This window comes from Leucoraja erinacea, chromosome 6 (assembly GCF_028641065.1).
Source record: "Leucoraja erinacea ecotype New England chromosome 6, Leri_hhj_1, whole genome shotgun sequence".
Taxonomy (NCBI): domain Eukaryota; kingdom Metazoa; phylum Chordata; class Chondrichthyes; order Rajiformes; family Rajidae; genus Leucoraja; species Leucoraja erinaceus.
The window spans coordinates 55,532,179-55,547,262 of NC_073382.1; the positions used below are offsets into that span (position 1 = coordinate 55,532,179).

A 15,084-nucleotide genomic window follows, 5' to 3' on the forward strand; every position below is an offset into this window, starting at 1 on the left:
AAAGAAGGGAGATGAAAACTGAGTTTCCAACCAGAGTTTTTCAATATTCATTCATTCAATATGCAATTTGATCAATAGGATTGGAAAGAATGGGATTGCAAATTAATTAATAATAGATCTGATAGTCTAACTTCACGTGACCAAACATTTACAATAATTGATTGAAGATAACAGTTGTATGAATTGATAAATTCATAGAATGAATCAACAAGAATATGTGATGTTGTGCTTGACATGTCCACCAAAGCTTTTTTGAAGAAATGTCTGGAAAATTAAAGGGACAGCAATAAATTGTGTAAGGTAATTAATAAAAGGCTGAAAAATTGCCACTCTAGCACTCTAGCAAATTTTTTCAAAGGCTGAAAAATTGGTTGTTAAATTAGCAATAAGTTTGCTTGCAATGGACAATAAAGGTATCTTGAAGGTTTCAGGGGAAAAATTGAAATAACTGAACTAAATGGATCTATGTATCAACTGTTAGATGAAGAAGGGTTTCGGCCCGAAACGTTGCCTATTTCCTTCGCTCCATAGATGCTGCTGCACCCGCTGAGTTTCTCCAGCTTTTTTGTGTAACCTTCGATTATCCAGCATCTGCAGTTCCTTCTTAAAAACTGTTGGATACTGCTTCAGAAGAGCACAATTGTTAAAGGCAAAATCTTGCGCAACTGGTAAAGGATGCATGAATAGTGAATTGTTCCAATAAAAACAAACAGCTATTCATGGCCAATTTAAAGAACTATTAAGAACTTGAGTGTGTAAAGCATTCTGACATTAATCCTGGTTAGAATAGACAGAAGAGCATTAACTTGCCTTGTTTATATTTCTATATAAAGAAATAGCAGAGTCCTAGGGGTACTGCAGAGAAATAATTTATATGCTACACATTATCAATCACCATTTTTCTTCCATTTTATGAGTTGTTACAAATTAAACACTTTACACATTTAATAAAGAATGCAAGTGAAGAAATTGCATACAATTCTCCCTCAGCCTTTTAGGAACAAAACATGTCATTCACTTGCATACTTCAGACCGAGCCTCTTATTCTCCAGCATAGAAAATAATCCGGAATAATTAAAAAAAAATCTAAATCCAGTATTTTAAATGCATTTGATGCAGAATTGTATTTCTTCTTTGCTCCAGTAGAAATGGTTACAGCTACCTCTAGCTATCACTCACAACTGTTCCATTTCATGTGATGATTATAATTAATATATGCTTTACCTTTCTTCGATAGTAATGGTACCCAAAGCCATTTACAACATGGTGCTTTGTATGTAGTCATCTTCAATTCTTAGACTGTGAATCTCTCACAAATGTCACGTTCCCAAATGAAAATGTTCTCACACAGATGATCATTTTGTGGGAGGATAATCCACAATGCAACTTACACATTGTTATTAAGGAGCAAGTTGGATAACAATTTCTGGCATTTTGTTCATGCACAGAAAAATGCACTTGTTGGGAAGTTGCTGTTCCGTTTGCCCTGTGCACTCCTGGTCTTTGCTCTGTTAGTGTCTCACTGGAACAAATGTAGACTAGTCAATTTCAGTACTTTTCCATGACAGTATAGAGGTTGGGAGGTCATATTGCAGTTATATTAGACGTTGGTGAGGCCACATTTAGAGTATTGTGTTCAGTTCTGGGCACCATGTTATAAGAAATATGATGTCAAGCAGGAACGGGTGCAGAGAAGATTTACAAGAATAATACCAAGACTTGAAGGCCTGAGCTATGGGGAGAGGTTGAGCAGGCTACAACTATATTCCTCGGAGCGCAGGAGGATGAGGGGTGATCTTATAGAGGTGTGCAAAATTATGAGAGGAATACATCGAGTAAACGCTCAGTGGTGGGTGTATTGGACAAGTTGCTGGGAGAGGTAGTTGAGGCAGGTACTATCGCAACATTTTAGAAACATTTGGGCAGGTACATGTATAGGACAGGTTTAGAGGGATATGGACCAAATGCAGGCAGGTGGACAAGCGTAGATGGGACATGTTGGTTGGTGTGGGAAAGTTGGGCCGAAGGGCATGTTTCCACACTCTTTGACTACGACTGGAAAAGATTAACAGTGGTGCATTTATGTTTGAGGCTTGTGGATTCAAGTTTGAGTGTATTTTATAATGGGGTAATAAATTGTAATTACCGTCAAACTATCTCTGGCAGTGCTATTACTGGTTACTGTGCTGTCCACGCTTGTCTCCGGTGGATTTTCTGGCAATATTTTACTTCCCAAAACCTGTTGCGTAGCCTAACGTAGTGGAAATGGTGTTGGTGGAAAGAGGCAGCTTGTGGCAGAGCAGGCACCATCCCCAAAGCTGCTGACATTGAGAGAGACGCAAGGAACTGCAGATACTGGAATCTTGTGGGAAATGCAAAGTGCTGGAGTACTTGCAGTCAGGTCCGTGGGGTTGGGACTAAATGCCTTAAGTCCCAGTGGTACAGCGATATTCTTAACACACCAGAAACCTGGGCCAAACCTGACAAACCTTACAGAGTTCTGGACTCTCCCAACATCAGGAACATTCCGACCCAATACCACCTATTCTTTTCTAAGAGTGTCCAAACCCTAAATAGCATTTTATGTCTTTCAATAAAGATTCCCGGCTCAGGCAGCAAGATTACCTTCTCCAAATGTAGGTGACCACATCTTCCTATAGGCAGCAGCCCACACCCACATGATCATTTTATTCTCTCGGCTCAAAATGGATACTTTTAATGACAGTCCCAACCTATTTTTATCAGTCTTTGTTTCCTTCTGATGTTTGGAGAGGACAGTGGATGGGCTCCACGGTGCCGAATTACACCTTTGTGAAAATATACCCACCAGGGATAAAATGCAAGGTGCACTCCATTCGGCCCTTCGAGCCAGCACCGATTCATGTGATCATGGCGGATTCCACAATCAGTCAAATTCCCCTGAGGGGCTTTCTCTTGAAAGTATCCAGAAAACCGCACACAGAGAATACAGACTCACAACTGTGTACTAGGGTTTCCCTTTTAAAAACGTACAATTCGTAAACTGTGGCTTCTGGACTCTCCCAACATGCTGTTTCCTACCTAACGTGTACAAACCCTCAATAGGATTCCCTCTCAGCCTTTAAATGAAGTATACAAGCCCAACTTTCTTCACATGCCAGTCCCGCCATCCTGTAACCTTGCATGCTGCACTAAGAATGTCTTCCTCAAATGACTGACTAGACAACAAGGACCCCCTATATCCCTCCTCTTGTATTTTTCCCCCTTTTGCATACTTACTTTCAACTGATGAACACCATTTAGATTTAGATAATAATCTGCCTTCCTGTTTTTGCTACCAAAGTGGATAACCTCACATTTATCCACATTAAACTGCATCTGCCATGCATCTGCCCACTCACCCAACCTGTCCAAGTCAATCTGCATTCTCATAGCATCCTCCTCACAGTTCACATATTCAAAAAGTTCTCAAGTGAGCACTTTGAGATCTATGTGTAGGAAGGAACTGCAGATGCTGGATAATACCGAAGCTTGACATAAAATGCTGGCGTAACACAGTGTGTCGGGCTGCATCTCTGGAGAGAACGAATGGGTGGCTTTTTGGGTCGTGACCCCTCTTCAGACTTTGAGATCTATATTCTTTCTAAATTTAAAAGGGCACAAAGTGCTGGAGTATCTCAGCGGGTCAGGCAGCATACCTGGAGAACACAAATCAGCATCTGCAGTTCTTTGTTTCTACATTGTCCTTTCTGAATCTGATCTATTTTTGTTACACAATCCTTTGTTGTGCTAAGTTCCATTGCATGCTGTTAACGATTTAGTCATTTAAAAAAAAAAATTGTAACTTTAGTGCTTAAAACAATAAAATATATTCAACTAAACTTAATTCAAGAATTTACATTTTATTTCATTAAAAGTAATTATAATTTGATTTCTCAACATGAATATATTTAATCAATTGACTGCCTTTTTCTTAAGATTCCATAAGGTTTTAGTTTATTGGTCAGTTTGAAAATGAGAGAATATATATTTTCCCTTGCTGGCTCATTCCCCTCTCTTAATCACATTTTTAATTTCCTTTAGTTTGGTTTCCATTCTAGATTTTATGTTGAAATGAATATTTTACTGAGCATTTCCTGATTTGGACTATTAGACCTCTAATGATTCTTTAATCTGATTAGTGAATGGTCTATATTGTTTCTGTTGTTCCTGAAAAGGGCACTGTTTTGTATCTGATTTCTGATAAGCTTAGTTATTGTTTCAAGCCCCACACTGAATGGTTACTGAGCTCGGAGAATCATTTGATGTCTCTGATTACAAAATACGTTACATTAGAATCAATGCATTCAAAATAACTTTGTCGTATTTATGTACTGGATTGCAATGATCAACATGAACCAAAAAGCTGACAATAAAATAATAGAGGAACAAATAACTCACTGGAAGCATAAAACACCACTAATTTATTATCAGCTGTGTTCGTATCTTAATCAAATGAATCGTTACGTAATAAAAGCAGAGTTTAATGTTTCTAGCCTGATTGACAATTGAGTAAATAATTAGGTGAAATAATTTTACAGAAATAAATACAGCACCAAGAACAAATCACATTTTGGGAAAAAATTAAATTAAAACATAGCATGTTGAATTATTGATCATTTTATAAAAAGTATTCATGCCATCTACCTCTTTGGAGACCTTCGGACTATCTTGAATCAGACTTTTAGACATTAGAGATACAGCTCTTCGGCCCACTGAGTATGGGAATAGAGATCACCCCATCCAATACAATGAACTTTATTTTTTCGTTAGGGACTTTGGTTTCTGCAGCCATACAACAAGAAGAACCAATTTTACAGGATACACAACCAACCCAACTCGCACAAATATCCATCACAGTGAATCTCCTCCTCACTGTGATGGAAGACAAAGTCTTGTCTCTCCCCTGCTCTCCATCCTCTCCCGATGTTAAAGACCCCGGTGGGCAATGGCAAGTCCCGCATCCGTTAAAGCCACGCCGGGCGATGTCATGCCCCGCTCCGGGTCGTCTTCAGTCCCACAACTTGGGTGGGAGAAGCTGCCGCCATGGGAGCTCCGAACAGCAGTCTCCCACCAGGGACCCGCGAGCTCCCGACGTCACCGTCCACAGGCCTGCAGCTGGAGCCTCCGAAGCCCCGAAGTCTGGTCACAGTCGCGAGCCACCACAGCTCTCCACGCTCCGGTGGGCCAGCCAGCCCCACGATAGTAAGTCTGGAGGCCGCTCCACGGTGCTAGGCCCCAACGACAACGGAGACCCGACAGGGAAGAGAACTAAACGAATGTAAACTGAAGTTTACAGCAGCAAGGTATTGCAGCCACCCTGGCCATTCCCTTTTCTCTCTGCTGCCTTCTGGGTGAAGATTCAGGAGACAGGATGTGTCCAGACTTGAAAATTGCTTCTCCTCCACTGCTCTCAGACTGCTGAACCAATTGCCACTTTCACATCCTAATGGGCCTGTCCCACTTGCCGATTTTTTTCTAGGCAACTGCCGGCGACTGTCATAGCCGTAGCAGGTCTCAGAAAAAACAGCGATAACCTATGTCATCCTGGCGACAACCTACAACAGCACCTACAGCAGGAGAAGTCAAGTCAAACCCACTGTCGCCAAAAAATGTTCAACATGGTGAAATTTGGTGGCGACCAGAATGACTTTTTGCGCGACTGAGGAGACTACTCCCGGCGACCACCAGCGAACATGTGGCGACAAACCAGTCGCCTGTAGTTGCCTAAAAAATCGCCTAAGTGGGACAGGCCAGAGGTGTTGCCATGTACCTTCAACTCCACCTCATCCGGTTATTTTGTTATTGTTTAGTTGTTTTTTTTTCATTACTTCTAATTGCACTATCATCTTTGCATCATTCTGCTGTTTTGCATTTGTCACTGGATGTATAGAACATGGAACAGTGCAGCACAGTATCGGGCCCTTCAGCCCACAGTGTATGAGCCAAACATGATGCCAAGTTAAACTGATCTGATCTGCCTGTCCATGATCCATATCCCTCCATTCCCTGCATTTCCATGTGCCTATCTAAAAAGCCTCTTAAATGCCACTCTTGTATCTGCCTCCACACCAGCCCTGGCAATGCGTTCCATGCCCTCACTGTTGTGTTGTGTAAAAAAAACTTGTCTACACATCTCCATTAACCCCCCCCCCCCTCATCTCGCCTTATAGCTATGCCCTATTGTGTTGGATACTGCCACTCTGGGGGGGAAAAGGGTTCTGACTGTTTACCCTATTGATGCCTCTCATAATTTTATATACTTCTTTCTATCAAGTCTCACTTTAACATCTGACGTTCCAGAGAAGCCTATCCAACTTCTCCCTGAAGCTGAAACCTTCTGATCCAGGCAACATTTATTGTTGGTACACAAAAATGCTGGAGAAACTCAGCGGGTGCAGCAGCATCTATGGGACGAAGGAGACAGGCAACGTTTCGGTCCGAAACGTTGCCTATCTCCTTCGCTCCATAGATGCTGCTGCACCCGCTGAGTTTCTCCAGCATTTTTGTGTACCTTTGATTTTCCAGCATCTGCAGTTCCTCCTTAAACATTTGCACAATGTACCTTTCATTATCGTGTATACTGTTCACCTTCTGAGCTTCATGCAAACAAGAATTTCATTGTGCCCTGGTGTAAATAACAAACTAATTGGAATCTGATTACTAATGGATATTAATGAGATCACATTGAACTGAGATATCTGAACACGGCTTCAATGAGACAGATTAGCAATCATTAAAGTTTTGCTTGTACATTTAGAGCAAGGGTTTGCAATCTAATTAATTTGTCCTGTCGTTTGCAGAGCTACAATAACAAATACTAAACACCATTTTAAGACCATAATCAATTCCCTTCCTCTCAAAGGCCTGAATTTAAATATCTAATTAAAATCTAAATTTAAAACTCTTTTAAAAAGAGCTCTCTAAATGAGCTAAATATACAGCCAACAAGAGGAAGAAAAACAATTTATAATACACCATAAAACATTTTTAAATGTTTGAACATAAATGAAGACGGTTCGCAAAAAAAATAATTGTCTCCCACATGCCCATCCACTCTGCTCTGATTCTCCTAGCACCCATTAACTTGCCAACCAGCACTTCTTAGTGTTGAGAAGGGAATACTGGAATACATGCTGGAAACATTACATGCAAACTCCCCACAGACAGCGCCAGAAGTTAGGATTGAACCTGGATCTCAGCAGTTTGAGGCAGTAGAGCTAACATCTGTACTGTCACGCCATCAGTGTTGGAGGGTTGTTAGACGGGTGATGGAGGAAGGAAGGGGTGTAGGCAGGGCTTCTGCATGCCAGGGCTGTGGGCTTCACTCCACGGTGAAGTGGGGTGCTGGGCCTGAGGGAGAGCCTGGTTAAATAACTGCCGAATAGACAATAGGTGCAGGAGTAGGCCATTCGGCCCTTCGAGCCAGCACCGCCATTCAATGTGAGCATGGCTGATCATCCCCTATCAGTACCCCGTTCCTACCTTCTCCCCATATCCCCTGACTCTCCTATTTTTAAGAGCCCTATCTAGCTCTCTCTTGAAAGCATCCAGAGAACCTGCTTCCACCGCCCTCTGAGGCAGAGAATTCCACGCACTCACAACTCTCCGTGAGAAAAAGTGTTTCCTCGTCTCCGTTCTAAATGGCTTCCTCCTTATTCTTAAACTGTGGCCCCTGGTTCTGGACTCCCCCAACATCGGGAACATGTTTCCTGCCTCTAGCGTGTCCAAGCCCTTACCAATCTTATATGTTTCAATGAGAATCCCTCTCATCCTTCTAAAGTCCAAGTGTACAAGCCCAGCTGCTCCATTCTCTCAGCATATGACAGTCCCGGGAATTAACCTTGTAAACCTACGCTGCACTCCCTCAATAGCAGGAATCTGCACTCCCTCAATAGCAAGATGCCCGAGTTACATAAAGGATTGGGATCCCAGGGTTGATTGCACCTGCTAAGTCAGGCCTCTCTTTAAGACACGAGCAAGCTCGTTTCTTGGCTGTTAAGGCCTGCAGATAACACAGGCAGGTATACATGAGCAAAGTTCTCTGTGCCACGCTGGAGATCCAACTTTAAAATCCTACTTCCAGGAGGTCCCTAATTATTAATTACAATTGATTTTTTATTTTGTGATTGAATCACATAATACACATAAACATGCTCGGTATAAATGTTGGATGATTTTAACACATTCCAGTTTTCTTTCGAGGGCAGTGTTTTTTGATCTTCGTATATTTGGTGCACACGATGCCGAGGTAGACTTACGGCAGAAAAGTTTGAGAAGGCATTTGTAAAACTGCAGGAGAAAGCACAGAAACAACCTATTATGGTAGTCTGTAAAAGCAATGCTATCCACATATACGTCAACATTTCAATTTACCAAAGCTGAATCCTGAGAGAATTTGATACGGTTTTCAAGTTTGCCTTAAAGAATAGATGACAAAACGTGGTCCACATGTATCAGCTTATTTAGAAGCACACTGCCGACTATACATTATAAAAGGAATTGTTTTCAAAGTATTTTTCTTCTTGTAAATAAAACCCAGGTTTCTAAAACTGAAATAACTTCACAAGGCTCAGATTGCTTTCTACCTTAGTGATGTATCGTATTGCCATCCATAGAAACAGGCTTAAAAACATGCGATTCGGCCCAATTCATCCATGCTAACCAGTGGGCATCCTTCTGCATTAATCCCATTGCCCAGCAATTGGTCCCGAGCCCTGTGTGTTTCAAGTATATATCTGGACATTTCTTAACCTTCTGAACCTTCTGAATTTGTAGTTGGTAGGGCAGTACTCTGCATATCGCCAACTTGAGTACTTAAGCACTGTTGGTGACTCAGCTTCTATCCGGGTGAAGAAGGCTCCTTTTATATCCCCTTTGAATCTTTTCCTCCATATCCTAAATCCTTTCATTTTACCTACCTCTGATATGGGGGAAAAGTTATTAAAGTCTACCCTGTCTATACTCCTCATAATTTTATATCCCTCAATCATGTTCCCTCTAAACTTCTGCTTCAAGGAGAACAGATCTTATTTCTCCATTCTCTCCCAACTTAACTAATCCATCTCGGGCAACATCCTGGTGAACCTCCTCTGCACCTTCTGTAGGCCTATTACATCCCTCCTGTACCTTGGTGACAGGAACTTCACAGGGTAGCCCAGATGAGGTCTGACTAAACTTTAGAGTTTAGAGATGCAGCACGGTAACAGGCCCTTCGGCACACTGAGTTTGCGCTGACCAGTGATCACCCTGTACACTATCACTATCCTACACACCAGGGACAATTTTACAGAAGGCAGTTAATCTACAAACTTGTATAACTTTGGAATGTTGGAGGAAACAGGAACACCCGGAGAAAACCCACGCAGTCACAGGGACAACGTACAAACTCCGTACAGACAGCACCCGTGATCAGAATCGAACCTGGTTCTAACAGGATCGAAAACGATGTAGTCCTGTTATAATTTATTGCTTACTGCTAGGGAAGTGTAGGCATCAAACTGTACGTGATGATGAATCTCTTTATTGTCATTGCACATGGTACAACGAAATTTAAAAGTCAATCCCACGGTGCGATTCACAAGAACAATTTTAAATATATAAGATAAGGTAAAAATACATACATATTTAAAAAATTACAGATAAATAACAATAGCAGCTGAGGTAGAACCATTCAGTTGAATGTGAGTGTTATTTCTTATTTTGCATTGTTCACATACCTTCAAGTAGAGGCAATGAACTGCAAATGCAAGTTTACACAAAGTGCTGTAGTAACTCAACGGTACAGGCAGCATCTCCGGCCAATATGAATAGGCAATGTTTCGGATCAGGATCCTTCTTTGGACTTTAAAGATGTTTTTAAGGAGATATGCTTGCAAGAAACTTAAAATTTGGCAGGGCTGTCTGAAGATGATTGTTAATTCAAAAAATTTGATGAGGAAAGACATGTACAAGGAGTTTAATTTAGATTGTGATTGTTACGTGTATGGAGGTACAGTGAAAAACTTTTGTTTGTGTGGTATCCAGTCAAAGAAGGAACTGTACATGATTACAATCAAGCCGTCCATGGTGCAGAGATAAAGTCAAGTCAAGTCACATTTATTTATATAGCACATTTAAAAAAACAACTCTCGTTGGCCAAAGTGCTTTACATTTGTTATAAGAATAGTATAAACAAACAAACTACATACATATATACATATAGCCTTCGCTCAGTGGACGTCAGGAAAGGCTTGGGAGTATAGATAAAATTTTAGTCTTGACTTAAAGGAGTCGATGGAGGGGGCAGTTCTGATGGGAAGGGGGATGCTGTTCCACAGTCTAGGAGCTGCAACCGCAAAAGTGCGGTTCGCCCCTAAGCTTATACCTAGACCGCGGGATATTCAGCAGCTCCAAGTCGGCCGATCTGAGGGACCTGGAGGTGGAGTGGTGGGTGAGAAGACTTTAATGTAGGAGGGGGCAAGCCCATTGAGGGCTTTGAAGACATAGAGGAGGGTCTTGAAATGTATACGGAACCGCACAGGGAGCCAGTGGAGAGAGGCCAGGATCGGGGTGATGTGGTCCCTTTTTCGGGTGCCCGTCAGAAGTCTCGCTGCGGCGTTTTGGACCAGTTGCAGGCGGGACAGGGAAGATTGGCTGATGCCAGTGTAAAGAGAGTTGCAGTAAAGGATAAAGGGTACAACATTTAGTGTAAGATAAAGACCGTTTAAAGATAGTTTAAAGGTCTCCAATGAGGTAGATGGGACGCACGCTAGCTGCTGAGAGAAGAGTTCTGTCGCTTGATAACAGCTGGGAAGAAACTGTCCCTGAAACTGGAGGTGTGCTTTTTCAAACGTCTATACCTCTTGCCTGATGGGAGAAGGTAGAAGAGGGAGGTCCGGGGTGAGACTGATCATTGATTATGCTGGTAGCCTTGCCAAGGCAGCGTAAAGTGTGGATGGAGTCGAAGGAAGGCAGAGTGCTTGGTTTGCCTATTAGTCTGGGCACTGCCCACAACTCTCTGTAATTTCTTGAGGTCTTGGATGGAGCTGGTTCCAAACCAGGCTGTGATGCATCCTGATAAAATGCTTTCTACTGCGCATCTGTAGAAGCTGGTGAGTGTTGTTGGGGACATGCCGAACGTCTTAAACCTTCCAAGGGAGTACAGGCATTGGTGTGCTTTCTTGGCCATAGCTTTGCTGTGGCTGGGCCAGAACAAATTGCTGATGATATTTATTCCTAGGAACTTGAAAATGGTCTCTTGTCCTTTAGGATTTGGTATGGGATGAAATTAGTGTCATTATGCCTCAGCTAGCCAGCTTCTTTCCACTTGAGGTTCATTTAAAGGTCTTATTGTAAGAGATTATTGGAACATTTAAATTTATATTGCATATTTTACATTCTTGGAACACTCCATCCAAATTACACTTTGAAATGTAGTCACTGTTACAATGCAGCAAATGCAGCATCAAGTTTGAACAGATCAAGCTCACAAACTATTACAGACTTCATAGTAATTTCTCATTCCTAAACAAGATCTATACTTTGCTTTAAATTTTATATTTTTGCTTAGATATGATGAACTACTTTTCACTTTAGTGCGTAGACTGTGCAGAATTACAGAATGGTTACTGTGACAGGGAGCCACTTAAAGCATCGTCTGTATAAAAGCCTGTTTATACAAAGCTGCAATGTACCAGCAACCTTTCTGCAGTCACACTGTTAAGTGTTCCAAGTCATCTGCAAATTTAGAACATGTTGCTAATTAATGTAGATCAATAAAAAGGCCAGAATCTGATCCCTGTATAATACTGCTATTAACCTTCTTTCAGTCTGAAGAACAACATTTCAACGTGACTGTTGTCTGTTAATTAGCCATCTTTATACCCTTGCTAGAAAAGTGCTTCAACTTTGCTAAGTATAGCTTATGGTCATATGACGTATTGCACTGGGGATGGGGTGGAGGGAATGCCATTGATTTTTCTTTCATTATAAAACTTGATAAGAAATATAAGACACCAATATCTGGATGAGAGACATGCTGCAGCTCTAGCCCAAAAGAGTAATCTCCAGTGCATTAATGCATTAAACTAACACTTGCACAGAGATAGACACAAAGTGCTGGACAAACTAAACGGGTCAGACAGCACCACTGGAGAAAAGGAATAGGTGACGTTTCGGGTCGAGACACTTCTTCAGACAGAGATGTGATTATCTACTTACTCAACCTACTTCCTTAAGCTTGCTCTACTATTCAACAACATCATGGCTGATCTAATCTCAGTGATACTTTCCTATATTAACGCATATTAATTCCCTTAATCAACAGGTTTCTTGTTTTTCAATTATTTTTGTTAAAATATTTTATTGGGACATCACATTTTGGTTAGTTGAAAAAAATACTTGAAAAGAAACAAATGAAGATATGTAGATGAAAATATGGATCGATCGCACAGCCACAGATCATTTTGCTAATGAAAATAAACTGTAAAAGAGATGCCTTGGTGTCAAAATGCAGGCCCACTTCTTTCTTCCACCCACAATTTAACTCCCTCTGGCTTTACAATCCACAACTCTTCAAACCCGTCTCCGCCTTCTTTTCTTCTCACTCGTCTTTATACCTCTTAAAAAAAAAAAACCTTGCCTATGTCGACCTATAACATGCCACGCTTTGTCCTGCCTCTCCACATTTTCAGCTCCCTTCTCCTCTCCTACCATCAGTCTGAAGAAGGTTGTCGACCCAGAATGTCACTTATCCATATTCTCCAGGGATGCTTCCTGGCTCAGGGTCACTCCAGCACTTTGTGTCCTTTGCTCAGGCATCATCATGTGTTGTGATGATTTACACTAAAATTATCTTTTATCTTTCCAGTTTTTAATAAGGTGTGGATAGACAGAAATGTCTTTAGAAGGATTTCTTAATGCAAATACTGCAGGTAATCATGTGTTCTTATCTCTTTTTGCAGGAATTCTCATTATGATGTCTCTGTGTGATAATGTCAATATCTATGAATATATCCCTTCCATCAGACAGACTGATCTCTGTCACTACCACGAGCGATACTATGATGCAGCATGTACCTTGGGAGCCTACCACCCTTTGCTGTATGAGAAACTTCTGGTGCAGCGGATGAACAAAGGGGTAGAGGCAGATTTATATTCAAAAGGCAAGGTTATTCTGCCTGGTTTTAGTACCATGAAGTGTTCCAGTGAACAATGAATCTTGTGCTGCAGGACAATTACATGTTGTGTACATGACATATACACTGAAGCTTAACTAAAATACTTGAAATGAGTAGTTAGGACCAACTTTGGGGTGGATTCAAGGTAATAAGATAGAGAGATTGTGAAACAGACTTGTTACAATATATAGAAACAAGGAACTGCAGATGCTGGTTTACAAAAGAAAACACAGGGTGCTGGAGTAACTCAGTATGTCAGGCAACATCTCAGGAGAACATGGATGGGCAACGTTTTATGTCAGGCTCTTCTTCAGACTCATCTCAGGAAAACGGATAGGCGACGTTTTGCTAAGGGACCCTTTTTCATTCTGTATAGACAAAGTTTCGGATCAGGGCCCTTGTTTAGACACCGATCCAGTCTGAATTAGGATCCCAACCTGAAACGTTACCTATCCATGTTCTCCTGAGATGCTGCCTTACCCGCTGAGCTACTCCAGCATTTTGAGTCTTCCTTTGTTCCATTATATTAAACCTTTTGTATTTTGTAACAGAATACTGTGTTCTAATGCATTCGTAAAAGACCATTTGAAATTGTCAAACTTCAAATAAAGATTTAGACAATAGATTTACAAGGAATTCCCCTTTTTTTTGTGCTGCCATAATTTTGCTGAGATCTTGTATGTACAGGACCTGTGTGGTTTAAATAAATAGTATGTTGTTAATTTTACTCCCAACCCTTAGGCTTAGTAATGTTATAAACAGATGGAGCCCTTATTGAAGCATTTAACTTTTATGATTGGACTCCCAGAAGTCCAGTAATTCCCGTAGTGAAATACATTGAGATAAATTTCAATTATATTTCAAACTTACTTCCTCTCATCATTTATGAAGTATGAAAAACATATGCAAATGGCTTCAACAATTACTGGATGAAACATTTTGATTTTATATATTTTATATGCATACAAACTGTATAGAACTTGTAAATAAACATGTTTGTCTTCACTTACTTATGTGTTAAGAAATTTGCTTTAAAAAGCAATAGATGTGCAATGAGCTGTTGACACACAAGCTTTATAGAGACGATAGAGGAGTAAAAGTGTCAAGTAGAACATATTTACCACTGGAATAAAATATGAGGGCACTTTAATTGACGTTCTTTATTAAGGAAGTCAGATAGGCCTGGAGCTAGTCACCTATTATAGGCAGGTCTAATTAGTATCAGCAAAATGAGCCAAGTTACAAAGTGAATAGTAGGGCTCTGGGGGACTAATGTAGAGCAGAGGGATGTAGGATGCAGTTACATAGTTGACAGTGGCACCACAGGTAGAGCGGGGGGTCAAAAGGATTTGGCACATTGGCCTTCGTCAGTCAGCTTTGTTGAGGCCGCATCTGGAAAGGGTGCAGAGAAGGTTTCTGTGGATGCTGTTCGGACTCGGGGACCTGAGCTATCGGGAGAGATTAAGCAGGCTAGGACTATTCCTTGGAGCGCAGAAGGATGAGGGGTGATCTTATAGAGGTGTGCAAAATTATGAGAGGAATAGATAGGGTAGATGCACAGAGTCTCTTGCCCAGAGTAGGGGAATCAAGAAACATTGGACATAGGTTGAAGTTGAGGGGGGAGAGATTTAATAGAAACCTGAGGGGTAACTTTTTTTATACAAAAGGTGGTGGGTGAATGAAACAAGCTGCCAGAAGAGCTAGTTGATGCAGGTACTATTGCAATGTTTAAGAAACATTTAGACAGGTACATGGATAGGACAGGTTTAGAGGGATATGGGCTAAACGCAGGCAGGTGGGACCAGTGTAGTTGTGGGAAAGTTGGGCCGAAGGTCCGGTTTCCACACAAGTCAAGTCAAGTCAAGTTTATTTGTCACATACACATACGAGATGTGCAGTGAAATGA

General features: G+C 41.2%; 1 protein-coding gene across 5 annotated transcripts in view; it reads left to right on the forward strand.

Moving 5' to 3' along the window:
• The window catches only part of LOC129698164 (beta-galactoside alpha-2,6-sialyltransferase 2-like), a 73,066-nt gene extending 58,879 nt beyond the window's left edge, over window positions 1–14,187 (forward strand). For 4 of the 5 annotated variants that reach the window (XM_055637104.1, XM_055637101.1, XM_055637102.1 and 1 more), the window contains one exon: window positions 12,963–14,187. In XM_055637104.1, coding sequence (XP_055493079.1) covers window positions 12,963–13,216 — 254 coding nt within the window. In that variant the 3' untranslated portion in view covers window positions 13,217–14,187. The remainder of the gene's footprint in view (window positions 1–12,962) is intronic. The other variant, XR_008723628.1, reaches the window with a different exon arrangement.
• The last annotated feature ends 897 nt before the right edge of the window (window positions 14,188–15,084 follow it).